The sequence below is a fragment of the Embiotoca jacksoni genome, unplaced genomic scaffold (genome assembly GCF_022577435.1).
Source record: "Embiotoca jacksoni isolate LCO1_2020_lvr unplaced genomic scaffold, fEmbJac1.0.p SCAF_67, whole genome shotgun sequence".
NCBI lineage: Eukaryota > Metazoa > Chordata > Actinopteri > Embiotocidae > Embiotoca > Embiotoca jacksoni.
In genome coordinates, this window is record NW_027185422.1 from 482,613 (window position 1) to 496,753 (window position 14,141).

General features: G+C 44.3%; 1 protein-coding gene across 1 annotated transcript in view; it reads right to left on the reverse strand.

The window, feature by feature from the left end:
- LOC138214100 (partitioning defective 3 homolog) overlaps positions 1-14,141 on the reverse strand; it is a 199,383-nt gene that overhangs the window by 38,967 nt on the left and 146,275 nt on the right. The window contains 1 exon segment of the mRNA XM_069175470.1: positions 10,079-10,369. Within this exon segment, the coding sequence (XP_069031571.1) occupies positions 10,079-10,369 (291 nt within the window).

Genomic DNA, 14,141 nt, shown 5'->3' on the forward strand with positions numbered 1-14,141 from the left:
CCTCGATGAAAAAAACCCCAAAAACAGCAGCATCAGTGATACGGATCTGTCGGTTCAGACAGAAATGAATGATGGTTCCTGTGTTTAATGTTTCTTTAACCGTATCGATGCTGGAGTCCTGCTGGGCGTAGACTTCGGGTTCATTTTGAAACTATTGGAGCGATCTTCAACCAATCAGAATCGATCTCCACATGCACCGAAACTCTACCGCCTGCAACTATTTAATGTAAAAAAAAATGAAAACGCTCCACTTCAACTTTGTCTCACTCAGCTGGTTGCTGATTGGTCCGCCCTTCAGAGCGGCTGTGTTGTCGTATTTCCTGTCAGCTTGATAAACTGTTAGCCTCTGTGGCTTCTAGACGCCCTCCATGTTGCTGTTGCCTAGCAACACGTTTTTTTTTTTCTCCTCTTAACCACTTAAACGCCGAGCATACAACGCACACGACTTCCCGTGTCGTAACCACGAGCTCACGACTTCCATTTGAACGCAGCAATAATCACAAAGAATGAACTGAAGCTGTGAGCGGTAAGTGGGCGGAGCCAGGCTACGAAGCAATGCCACCTCTGTTCAAATTTAGGACAGCGACCTTTAAATGGAGATTTAATTACCATAACAGACTTTTGACGATGAAGATGTTCGATTATGAACTCGCAGGTTCATGAGTCGACATGTTAATGTAAAAAAATGTTATAAAAAAAGCAGCGAAGGGAGCAGCATCTCCAGAACCAGAGGTGGATGTGTTATGAGGTATTAAACAGCGGGACAGAGGAGTTTAAATATAGCTCATAAAGAACCATGTGAACTTGTAATGAAAGTCAGAAATATTAAAAACATCCCAGTATTTCCTTTTAACTGTCAGATCGTGATTCCTGAACCTCCCTTCACTAATTATTTCGACAACAGTGTAATCTGGGATTACTGTACGTACTCGTGTTGCTCAGATCAAACACTTAATTCGTCTTGTGATTAGGACTCCGAGGGAGGCGACACTGAGTGCGATCACAGCGGGTCGTCTGCTATTAACATGTTTGGAGTCTCATTACATAAATACGAGACGTAATCCTCGTCGCCGCATCAATCAGCAGCTGGTACTTAATGCGGGCTTCGGATCTGAGAGTGTTGCTTACATTGGAGAACAGCGTTCGGTTGAACTTACAAATATTAATGTTGGATTTATAATTATAGTTGCAGAGAAGATCGTTGTTTTTCTGTGACTTGTTTTTTGGTTGAATTGTCCTTTAAAAATGCTTCAGATCTGAAGCTTTATTCAGTGTTTGCTGTCTAAATATGAGAACTAATCTGTCTGAACAATGCAAAGACGCCAATAACATGCTTCACAGTCACAGACTCAGAAAATACCTGAATAAATTCATTTCTACGCTCTGAAAATATTTACCTTTCCGGTCCAACGAAATGTCTTCTGTTTATTCTTGAGAATGAACTCATTTTATTGTTTATTTTGGGGCTTTTCTTTCCCTTTTTTTTTTTTTTTTTTCCCACATGATGTAAACAATCATCAGGATTCGTGAAGCAAAGTCACACATCTTTCAGACAATTAAAAAAAGCAGAGTTAAATTCATATTTTAGAGTCTTCCACAGTGAGAAACGGTCCGAACTAATCGCTCTAACCACCTACATCTGCAACCAGGAGCTGACTGGATGTAATTAGTTTGATTTATGAGGCCTCGGTGGGCTCCAGCGGGGCCGAGCCCACCTTGTTTTTAGAGCTATTTAAAACTACTCCTACTTCTTTACGATCTAAACTAACAAGGCCTGAGAGAGTTGCAGAAAAAAGTATTCGAGTCAAAACTCCAGTTTTGTGCTCGATGTTTTAACCTCTTTTTCTGAGAACAAGACCAGGACAAGAGACGTGAACATGAACCCAAATACTCAGCTGACAAAAAAACACAACTGACAGATATTATTCTGATTTTCCTAAACAATTATAGAGCACCGTGGAAATACAGCTTTCACCCGCCGGCTCACGTTCCACACCGATAACGCCCCAACGACCCCTAAAAAGCTGCTCTCCCATGTCCATAAAGGACTCCCCGCGGCAGATCATCCCTCTGCTCTGTAGCTGTTGGCCTCCGTCCAGAGGAACCGGCCCGTCTGCATCGTGTCCAATATATCTGCCCGTACAGGAGCAGACGGAGGTCAACAGACCCTTAACTTCACCACAACCCATCTCACGCTCCGCAGCCATACGTAATCATCTGTATATGACATGTTGATTAAAGGACGCTGGAGGTTTTAAATTATTTTAAATGGATGTCTGGTGCAACAGCAGGCGGTCGTATTAGAGCCATTTTGGAGGGTTGACGTGGCAACGGAGTGACACATTCAGACGGTGAAACTATGACATTGATGCATTCAGTGTATTTATACAATACAAGCATCAAAACATGGAAAATTAAAGCATTTATTTAGTTAAAAAAGATCCATATTCTTAAACTATCTTGTTTGAGTTGCAGCTTTTATTTTGAAAGAACTAAATTTTAACTCGGAGGTGCTCTGCATGCGGAAGCACACAAACAGATGTCGCACTGTGCGAGTTAGTTTGTGTGTTGAATCTTCTGACGTACACATTATATAGAGCTACAATAAATACAATACCTGCCCCTGTTATCACACAAACCGTAACTCATTAAAGTAAAATGATGAAATATTTTATCATTTAACGGCATCAGCGAGTCGCTGAATGTGTCCTTTCAGCTGATGTACGAACATCTGCATCGCTGCATTTCACACGTATCAGCCGGGACCCATCTGTCTGCATCATAAGTCTCCATGAAACTCTGCAGCTCTAAATTCATATAAACTGAGACGTGATCAGAATCCTGCAAGAAACCACAGAGGAGCCGTGAAACTCAGGTTGACTGCCTGGAAACTGACTTACGGTTCTTTCGTTAACTGCAACCAATCAGCAACCAGCACTGATGTCATCGTTGGTTTGTGAACGTTATTATTAACGTTTATTTTCAGATTATTTTCAGATGGACCTCCAGAAAACTAATAAGAAGGAGTGACTTTAGCTAACAACACCGAGATAACTGATGGACACATTTTATTCACTTTGGATTTGATGAGAGAAGTTGAATGGGAGTCTATGGAGCCGGAGGCTTTTTGGAGCCGACCTCTAGTGGCACTCGCTGGTATTGCAGCTGAAGACACTTCTGGATCAGAACCATTTTACAGACCTGAAGCTACGAACACTTTTATAAACAGTCTGTGGTTGCTACTTTATTTAGGATTTTGCTCCACAAAAGCACAAAATAAATGAAGGTACATCCTGAAATATACAACTATTATATAACTATTCTTGTATCCGTGCCATGTGCCAACATCATAATTTACGATGTCCTCTATTGCAGTTTATATTTTTGCTCAGACAGTATTTCTCAACACACGAGGAGACAACAAACACAACGTACCACCCACACTGGCTGGAAGAAGGGTGTGGTGTCGGTGAGGGTTCATTCTTTCCCACGGCCCTGCAACTCATGGAAACTTTCATTCCCTCCTTTCACAACAAACACTTCACTTAAGGGTTATTAATTAGAGAGGATTTGTGCATGAATTCCTGCAAATCAATCAAATAAGTCATTATGATCATGTTTAATAAATGATAGTAATTGATGATGTATGACCTCAGTTAATGCTTTAATTCATGCATGAGATCATGAATGAAAGACTTTGAATTAATGCATGAATTCCTGATAATTTAAAGTGTTATCAACACTTGTTTTATTTCTGTCTCTCCAGTTCTGATGGCTCTCAAACTTTTAGGTATAAAAGAAGTTGGGAAAATCAGTTCCAGATTTCATCCTGACTCTACCTTCTTCTGCTGAGACGACTTTTCTCAGGTGCAAAAGTTGAAGTGTGTCTGCGTTGTGCAGACGTGTCCAACCGGAGGCTCGGCACGCTGGCAGCCGCTCAAAGTTCTGTCAGCCGGCGTCGAATCGGCGTTTCACAGCGACGATTTCAGGTGCTCGCAATGACCCTCGAGAAGAGATGCCCCCCCACCCAGACATCCCGTTCTGCTCGGCGAGTGGCGGGAACACACGTGAGAGCGAACATTTTGTGGCAGATTAGCAGCCAGATAGCAGCGGCAGCTGAGGCGCAGGAAGATGTCTTCAACGGTTACGAAGAGGGGACGAGTCACAGCTGCACGGTTTTTTTTTGCAACTCCAGGTTTAGTCTGGCAGGAAAGAAGCTGACAGCAGACAGAAAAAGATGAACACTTTTCCAGCTCGATAGTTCACTTTATGTTCTGAAATCACCTTTTAAATGGTGTTTAAATCCATAAAAAAAAGGAAAGATTTATGATTTCACAACAGCTGAAAACATGCGTCTCTGCAGGAAACACAATCGAACAGCGTGTTACGTCGTGAAACGAGGCAGATCACGGTTACTGTGAAAACAGGAGAGATAAACAGATTGGGAAACGCTTTAAGGTCAGATGTGTGGGATTACAGAGACGGGGGGGAAATAAACAACACGGATGATGTCTGTTGATAAGTGGATTACCGGAGGATAATGAGAAAGATGGGATTTGTTTTTTTTTTTACAGTGTAAAACAGGGGCTCCCTACTGTACGGTGCTGAAACATGTAATGAAATTATGTTGAAGCTTTTAAACTCTTTTTAAATCTCTGTGTCTGTGGAAGAGTGTAAAGTGCTGGTGAGAGTGAACACAAATCCTGCAGCGACAGGAACGTCGGATTAACGGGGAGTTTACTCAATGCTGATTGAAAGAAAGGTGTGTTTGAGTTCATCTTTAAGTGCGGAGGCTCTTTGGGACCTGGTTTAAAACAGAGTCGTACTTTTTACGTGCAGGCAAATGGATCAGTCTTTAGGTTGAAGTACCAAACAGAAGCCTGGGGTACTTTACAAGGAATAAATCCCAGTAAAGCATGAAATAAATAAAAAAAATAAAGACCTTGAGGGTGTGGCCTCATCAATAATCAATTTATTACAAACTAAGTGGCTGATCATGTGTTTCAACCACTGACTGAATATAAAAGAGTTCGTAGCTTCAGGTCTGTAAAATGGTTCCGATCCAGAAGTGTCTTCAGCTGCAATACCAGCGAGTGCCACTAGAGGTCGGCTCCAAAAAGCCTCCGGCTCCATAGACTCCCATTCAACTTCTCTCATCAAATCCAAAGTGAATAAAATGTGTCCATCAGTTATCTCGGTGTTGTTAGCTAAAGTCACTCCTTCTTATTAGTTTTCTGGAGGTCCATCTGAAAATAATCCCTCATTCATTAGAAAAGAAGATTCAAGAAGACCTGTTTTTGGGGGCGTGTCTGTTTGATTGACAGGTCTGTGGTGCAGTCAGGTTACAGCTATCGGTGGGCGGGACGTAGTATCATCAGGTTTCCGATCAGATCAGTCAGATCCACCGCTGGCTCCTCCCCCAACTCGTCCAAATATGGTCACTTCCTGCTCCAACTAGTAAAGATGGTGACGGACAGAATCTGAACTGGAGGCTTCATAACGTTCACAAAGCGATGATGACATCATTGATGGTTGATAACATCACTGATGGTTGATGACATCACTGTTGGATGCTGCTCGGTTTCAACGTGGTTGTTTTCTGAAAGTTGTTTATCTAACTGTGATTTCACTCCTCCATCAACAGAAATCCTTGCAGAGCATCAGACAGCTTTTGTATTCACGGCGTGCTGCTGCGTACCTGCCACCTTTTCTCCATCTGAGACTCACACACACCTTCGACTTGTCACCTTCACTCTTCTGAGTTTACAGCAAACACACAAGTGCACATGAACAAAACCGGCAGCGAGCACCTGCATCTAAACATAGAAAGAGACAACAACACAACAGCAGTAGGGGCGCACACCGCTAAACAACATGTACACACACACACTCTCACACACACACACACACACACACACACACACACACACACACACACACACACACACACACACACACCTTATCAGCCTGCGAGAAGCTGCGAGGCGACTGCCGCCTGTTTGTTTGCCTGCTTGGCTGTTTCTGGCGTGTTTGTGATACAACACGACCGCGCTCCCTCCGAGGCCTCTTATTCCCCCGGCGGAGATGAAATGTAATGGAGCCGATTCAATAAGAGCGCTGCCTCCTCGGGAAAACGCAGAGAATCAAATCACTGCAAATCCCTCGGAGCCTTCCCAGCATTCACTGCTGCCGTTGTAAGTCGGGAGGAGGGTGGAGGAGGGAGGAGGGAGGGATGAAACAATGGCGGCTAATTCATTTGGACTCTTTTCCGCTCACACAACAGGGACGGAGGGTGATGCAGCGAATGTTGAGGGCTCATAAAGCTCTTTAATAACACGTCGACTGAAATGCGTTTTGTTTTTGGGGTGAATTCAGCTAATTAACTACAAAAGAAACACACGCAGTTATTCTCCTTCACTTCTGAGGGCACAAATAAGAGCAGATGTCAACTGTAGACGCTGATGGGGAACATTTGTTTGAAGCTGTGGGCCATATTTAGTTTGGCAGGTTGAGAAGAAGGAAAAGAAAAGTTATGCAATTTGGTCGAGAGCCAAAAAAAGAAGCGAGCGTTCCCGACACCGAACCACCGACACGACAAACCACAGCGACTCAAACATGTCGAGTTTCTGCAGGAACATCCGTCTGATTCACCGTCCATCGTTTCCGAGGCGCTTCGGGCGTGTTGTAGCCGACCGGTCGAAGCCTGCCGGCCTCACCGTCACGCTGCTTACAGCAGAGGACACGTTCCCTCTGAAGCTGCTTTTCTTTTTAAATTGAAATTTCTGGCAGCGCCGTGTTTGAAGGAAAAAAAATAAAAGGCAATTAAAAATGAACTCTGCTGGATATTTACGCAGCTGCCTGTTGACTGATTTTTATTTTTAATTTTTTTGGTTTCCCTTCAACCTGTGCCGAGAAAAGGAGACGAGAGACTTCAGGGGCGGTCGGGATTCTGGAGTTCTCTGGAGAAAGTGACAAGCTTTGGTGGACTTCCTCTCGGACAGTTTGGATAACATGCTTCAGAAAGATCAAGACGACAAGGATGGCGATTAATATCTTGCCTTAAGCTGCAATACCAGCGAGTTATTGATTCAGTCGGCAGGAAGTAAATCACGTGTCGTCTCTCATCTCCACAGTTTACATTAGTAAGTTGGGAAAGTTTGTAGGTCCAACAAAATGTTCAGAAAAGTCTCAGTTAAACAACAAGTTGACACAATAGTTGGAATAGTGATGACAAACTGTTTCTAAAAGAGTTCGTAGCTTCAGGTCTGTAAAATGGTTCTGATCCAGAAGTGTCTTCAGCTGCAATACCAGTGAGTGCCACTAGAGGTCGGCTCCAAAAAGCCTCCGGCTCCATAGACTCCCATTCAACTTCTCTCATCAAATCCAAAGTGAATAAAATGTGTCCATCAGTTATCTCGGTGTTGTTAGCTAAAGTCACTCCTTCTTATTAGTTTTCTGGAGGTCCATCTGAAAATAATCCCTCATTCATTAGAAAAGAAGATTCAAGAAGACCTGTTTTTGGGGGCGTGTCTGTTTGATTGACAGGCCTGTGGAAAACTTCCTCCATCGTGTTCTTTCATATGTAGTTTGATGTATTTCAACATTTTCAATTTGTGCATTTTTGTGTTTAGTTTGTTTTTGCTTTGCTTTGTGCAGGAATCAGTGTTCTGTGTTTGCAGTCTGATGCATGTAATCACAGAATAAATAAAGCTCATTATTATTATTGTTATTTCGTAAATTGAAGCTGAATATCTCCGTCACAGCTCTGACAGTTTGATTCTGAGTTGTGACAGTCACCAACAAAAGCAGCTCAGACACGAACGCTGAACGTCACCGAGACGTTTTCATCCGATTCGAACTGAAGAAACAACAAACCCAACAACACAGCGGCGTCCTGCGCTCAGCGAGCGTTCGGGCTGACTCAACGGAAACACGAGACTGTTTACACGTGAACTTATCACGGCGGGCCGGCCGGTTTAAAAAGAGAAACGTTACAGTCGGAGAAAAATAACATTTTCTTTCGCTCTCGGTTTCTTGCAGACGTGTTATTGCTTCGATCGAATCTCTACAATCCTTGAAGCTCTGATATCACTTGGTGCTGCCATTCCAATCCCAGAATAACAAACAGTCCCACCGTCGGGTGGGACAACCCCCCCGCTTCCCATCCTCCCACCCCACCCATCCAATGGTCTAAATTCACTTCCTGTTCAGCAGGGGGCAGAAAGGAAACAGGAAACACACTTCCTGGTTCTCGCAGGAGCTGTTTTTTTTTTTTTTTAAATGAAACGTTACACCGTTAAGAAGTTGGAGTTAAAGGAGCTGATTTACAGCATGACGAGGTGTTTCCAGGTCACAGGAAGATTAGGGAGTAATTATCGATGCAATCTGAGGAACCAACGGCTGACATTAATACAAAAAGACCTTATCTCTCGTAAAAAAAACATGTCTCTGCAGAACAGCCATGCAATGACACATAAAGACATACTGAGGTTTTACAGCCATGTTTACACATTTTATCCCTGCAGCTGCAAAGAATTTTTACTTGTTGACTAATGCATCCTTTATTTTCAAAGCGATGAATCATTTTATCTGCAAAAGTGAATAAACTGGAAAACAGGACGTCTTTAAGTTGGAAACTAAAGTCAGCACATTCTCATGTTTGAGAAGCCAACTGGTGAATACTTCAAATTTATGCTTCATGAATGACTTAAACAATAAAAGAAACTATTTGCTAAAATGATTTCAGACACGCGACTAAAAAAACTCTCTAGATGATTGAGAGGAAAACATTTAATTGCTTGTGCTGTAAATGAGAGAAAAGGCGACAAATTTTAATAAGACGATGATTACAGTCTAAATCATGTCACCTAATTAAGCAAGACTACATATCAGTAATGTTATTATCTTCTGTTGTGCATCTGTGAGCCTCGATGCTGCACATCAGGGATTGGAAAGAAAAAAGAAGAAGAAGGAAACGTGCAGCGACAACAGCAACGCCATGAATCATGAATTATGAATCAATGCGAGCGACGGCGCGCTTGAAGCCGAGGCCATCTGGGGGCTGCGTGGAAACTACGACGGAGACGAACCCGTTCATTCAGCTTCAGGATCAACTCGCCAGTTTTCCCCAAAATCCATCTGAGGGCTGCAAATGTCTCCAATCATTGATCGGAGGAGGAGCTGCAGAGCTGCTGCTGCAGGATTTGAACACATTTCACTGCAGTGGACTGGATGTATGTGTGTGTGTGTGTGTGTGTGTGTGTGTGTGTGTGTGTGTGTGTGTGTGTGTGTGTGTGTGGGTGTGTGTGTGGGTGGGTGTGTGTGTGTGTGTGGGTGTGGGTGTGTGTGTGTGTGTGTGTGTGTGTGTGTGTGTGTGTGTGTGTGTGTGGTGTGGGTGGGTGGGTGTGTGTGTGGGTGGGTGTGTGTGTGTGTGGGTGTGGGTGTGGGTGTCTGTGTGTGTGGGGCGGTGGATTTTAAAATGACTGACAGCTGTTAATCAATGACACAAGCTCCGGTAGAAATCTTTACGGGAAAAATGAAAAGGTGGCAATAAGGTGAAATCCAAAGATGGAGAGGAAGAGGGGTGGAAAGGTCAAGAGAGACAGATATTCAAAGGTTTCCACGTTTCCATTCCCCCACGAGAACGCCAAGCTGACATTTACCGCCTGCCTTCTGCTGCTGTGATTATTTTCTCCTGCAGGTGTGATAGGCGGCCCGCCGTCTCCGTGCAATAATGCTGCTTCAGAGTTACGAGGGAGGTGAGGGGTGGGGTGGGACGGGGGTGGGACGGGGGACGGCAATCTGGTCCCGGACGGACCTTTCTTTCTTTTTCTTTTTTTACTGAAATACCAGGAGTGAAGACTCGCTTCTGAATCGCAGGTAAAAAGGTTGCCGAGGCGTGATTGGCAGCCCGTCACCCGGCCCAGAGGGAAATGGCATCTGAAGGTGGTGGGAGGGGAGGGGGGGGGTGATTGGGACTCTCGTGGAAAGTAATTAATTCTCTCTTTTTGTGGTTGTCAGGGGAAACAAGAGGACAGGAAGGAAGTGAAATAATAATAATGAAGAAGGAGAAGCCAACCTGTCTGCAGACGGAGGCCGGTCGCCGCGTGCCTTGCTGACTTGTGTGTAGAGGGTGTCGGAGTGCTGGTGCTGCGGGTGGTGCGGGTGGGGGTGCAGGTGGGGGAAGTCGTCTCGGGGGCTGTGGGGCCGGCTGTGGCCGCTGTCCACCGAGCTGTTGAGTGCGTTGATGCCGGCGTACGGGTGCTCCTCCTCTGACGAGCGCTCCGGCGAGCGGCTGATGTCCAGGATCTCGGCGTAGTCCCGTTCCCGGGCCTGACGCTCCCGCAGCTCCCGGGTCTTCGCCTGGATCCTGGTGATGAAGATGATGAAGATGATGATACTGACAACTCATGTAAACGTGCTTTACGAGATGATAAATTCCAAATAAAACATTTTATAACGAAAAGAAGCCATTTTTAGTGTCAGTGAGCTTGTGTTTGACTACGGAGCGACAAACTGAGACTGAAACCTTCCTGGTTTCCTCTTTGGTCTTCAAACCTTCGTGTTCTGCACCGAGACGACGTAAATCTCAGCCGTCACATTAACGAACCGCTAAACAAACCTGCTGCAACATCTGCTGATTGTTTATTGGACCTTTTTAACTTTCCATTCCAGAGGAGGGAGACGATGTGGAGTCTATTATTTATACCATAAACGACGTGAAACAGCTTCTCACACGGAAGCACTTTGTATTCACAGAGTGCTGCGACTGTACAGCGAACATGCTTCTTCTCTTTCTGTCTCCCTCCACCACAAACACACACCTTTTCAACACATCCTTGCTCTTCCTCCTCGGGCCATTATCTTGTGAATAACTGGCAACACCGTTTTCTGCATCGGGGGATGGGAGGGGGAGGGGGGGGACTACCTATCGCGCAGCCCCATAATTACAGCCCTGCCAATTATCAGAGCTTCACAACTACCAATTATCATCCAGCTCTCTGTTCTGCAGGCCTCCTTTTTACTGGCAGCAGGAAAGCGAATGGGACGGGCGCCGTGGCGACGAGGCAGGGGGTGCAACTTCACTGAAAACTCAGCAGGCTAATAAATCTGAATCGCTTCCTGCAGAACATTTGCATGCTGAGCATAACGAAACAATGAGTGTAACGCGGAGGGCTCCCCGTCGGAGGGCGGGTTTAAAGGGAGTCCAGGTGAAATGATTGGAGGTCCGACGCGGCCGTTAATGAACCTGACGGCTGCAGCAGCTCACCACTGAATCAATAAGCCTTTTCTTTTAGACTTATTCCAAGAACTTAACTCGCGTCAAATGAAAGCACGCCGTGTCTTTGTGGACTCAGCGATTATCTAATAGCGCAGAAGGAAGCGGGGCCCTTCAGGGAATCTATCTTTAAACCCGGAGGAAAAACAGTGTTTTCCATCAGAGAAAGCAGCAGCAGCTACTGATTGTATATACAAGCGCAGTGGCTGATAAGATAAGGCCCGACATAACCACCCCCCCTCCCCCAACAAGGCCCCCGGACGGGTCAACGGGGCCGGAGTCTGAGTGAGGAAGGATGCAGCTTTGAAGCAGTGGTGTGAGAAAGGACACAGTCTCAGTTCAAAAGAGCTGAAGGTTGAGACAAAGAGCAAAGTCGGGAGAAAAATATTTGACAGAAAAACTGAACAAATGCCCATCAAAATGTTCCAGAGGTGAAAGTAGAGTCTACAAACTGTTCAACCGTCTGCCTAAAACTATTCCACTTAAAATAACACAAACTACAGAATCCTCACATTTAGGATGCTGGTACTGGAATTATTTATGGAGAAATTATGATTAATTAAAGCAATATTACACTTCAGATGTGTGTGAATAGGCGACGAGCCAATTAACAACGTTAAAACGTCACTCTCATGTAATACTGCGATTATACAACAAGTTACCATCTAAATAAAACACGTCATCAAAATGTGTTCATATTGTGGGGAAATTCACTCGAGATTTCAAAACATTTTGTTCGTGCGATCTCCGTTTGCTTCTAGTCTCCAACTGAATAAATACAGAACATAGAAACACTAAACTGATCAGCTAGCTCAGTCTGGTTGGAACAAAGATATCTGATGAACAAAGATATCGATTTTAGCACCGTGTCGTGTGTTAAAACCAAAACCGGTCAAAAAAGGACCAAAAGAAACCCGACTTCACCAAATGGTTCATTTAATAGACCTACAACAAGTAGAAACTACATCATACCGAGCGATATTTTGTAGTGATGAGCAGAGTGTGATGTCATGCTGACAGTTGGCCAATCAGATTTCTTGGTTAAAACTACTTTTCAACAAAACTTTTCCAAACTCCAACAGTTTTTAACAACATCTGCAGAGAAAATAACTCCACAGTTCATCATAATTATGGAGTACTCCACCAATGTTTGTTTTTTTCTGAAACTACTGTCCACAGTGCTCCTCTATCCCAAACAATCTGATTCTTTTTAGTCAAAATGTCAATAAACATCTTCATCACGGGCTCGTTTAGCTCTAATTTCATCCTTCGCTACCTGCAGGAGAGCTGCTGGCATCAAAATGAACCAACTGAGAGAAACAGTTTGAATTTAAGTTCCTGTATGAAGAAGTACTTTCACGTGTTTTAAAGGTTTCCATGGATGTCTTTGGACTGGGTCACTACTGGAATCCATCGTAGCAGGTGTGAATTCAGGATAACTACCGTCCTCCAGTAGAGGAGCTTTACAAACCTCTCCGAGGCTGCAGAGCGTCAAGACAAAGTCTCCGTCAACGTGACGGTGCACTTCAAAAAAGCAACGCTGCTAAAAATGCTTCGCAAATGGAGTTACGCTGATTGAGACGGCGGGACGGGAAGGAAAAGCACACTTGATCTAATCGTTACCTTCTCGGTCCCAAAAATACTCCCACAAGGAAAACCCTGCTTTCTCCCTGAGGACCAACCTTGATGAGAGATGAAAACACTCTCAGCACGAAGGGGAAAATGATTAAAAAAAAGAAAGTTAGAGGTTGAGGAGAAGGAGAGCAGAGCCGGAGTGGTAGCAGATAAAAGCTTATAGGAACACGGCAGGACGGGACGTTTGACGAGTGACCTTTCTACCATATGGAGCCAGAACAATGGTCCATTATGTGCCATTGTACTCAGGCCGTAATAAACCGTCCTCTTAGCGGTACCGCTGACACAACCGACAGACCGCAGTGAAAGGCAGGAAGCTGGAGGAACGAGGAGGTCCGGCGGGATAAGACGGCCGCTCAAAGTGCTTCTGGATTGATAACGCGGGCGCTTGGAAATGTTTCACGATTCGGTGACGAGCGGTTTCCGTCGGTTCTGAAGCACTCGTCGTTTGGAACTATAGCGACATTATTCAGAAAGTCTCGTCCATTTATGCAACTTCAACGATACAGAAAATAAATAAATAAATGCATTGTGCTCCGAACACTTCGACTCCATCTTTGTACGCAGCGAATGTCTGGGTCAGGGGAAGTTCACCGAGACAAACGGCTCCGTGTACAGGACGCTGCCTGTTCTTTAGATTGAACTCGTAACCTCTGGACATGTGGCCGCGTCTTGAAAGACAAACCGAAGTCAAAGCAGGATCTGATTCAGTCTGCAGATGGCGAAGGCCAAAACAGAAAAATACCTCAACTTAGCTCAGCTTCTGGGTAAAAAGGGAACTTCTATGTTGAGCTTCTGTTCAAAGAGCAAAGAGGTTATAACTCTTAACTGGAAGTAAAAACCATTTGTACCAACAGTTCAACTCGTTTTTTTAATCAATTTGAGTAAAGATGACAAATGATGGTATTTTATTTATTGTGATTAAACAACAAGTTACCGACTAAATAAAATATGTAATCACAATGTTTTCATATTGTGGGGCAATTCGCTCCAAAATATAAAAACTTGTTGTTATCTCCGTTTCCACGGCAACATAGTCGGATCAGTAGACTCTTACATAACTACTCCAGGAAGTAGTCCGACCCTTAGCAACCACCCTAGCAACAGAGAGGATTTCTGGTCTCCAACTCAATAAATACAGAACATAGAAACACTAAACTGATCAGCTAGCTCAGTCTGGTTGGAACAAAGATATCTGATGAACAAAGATATCTGATGAATACAGATA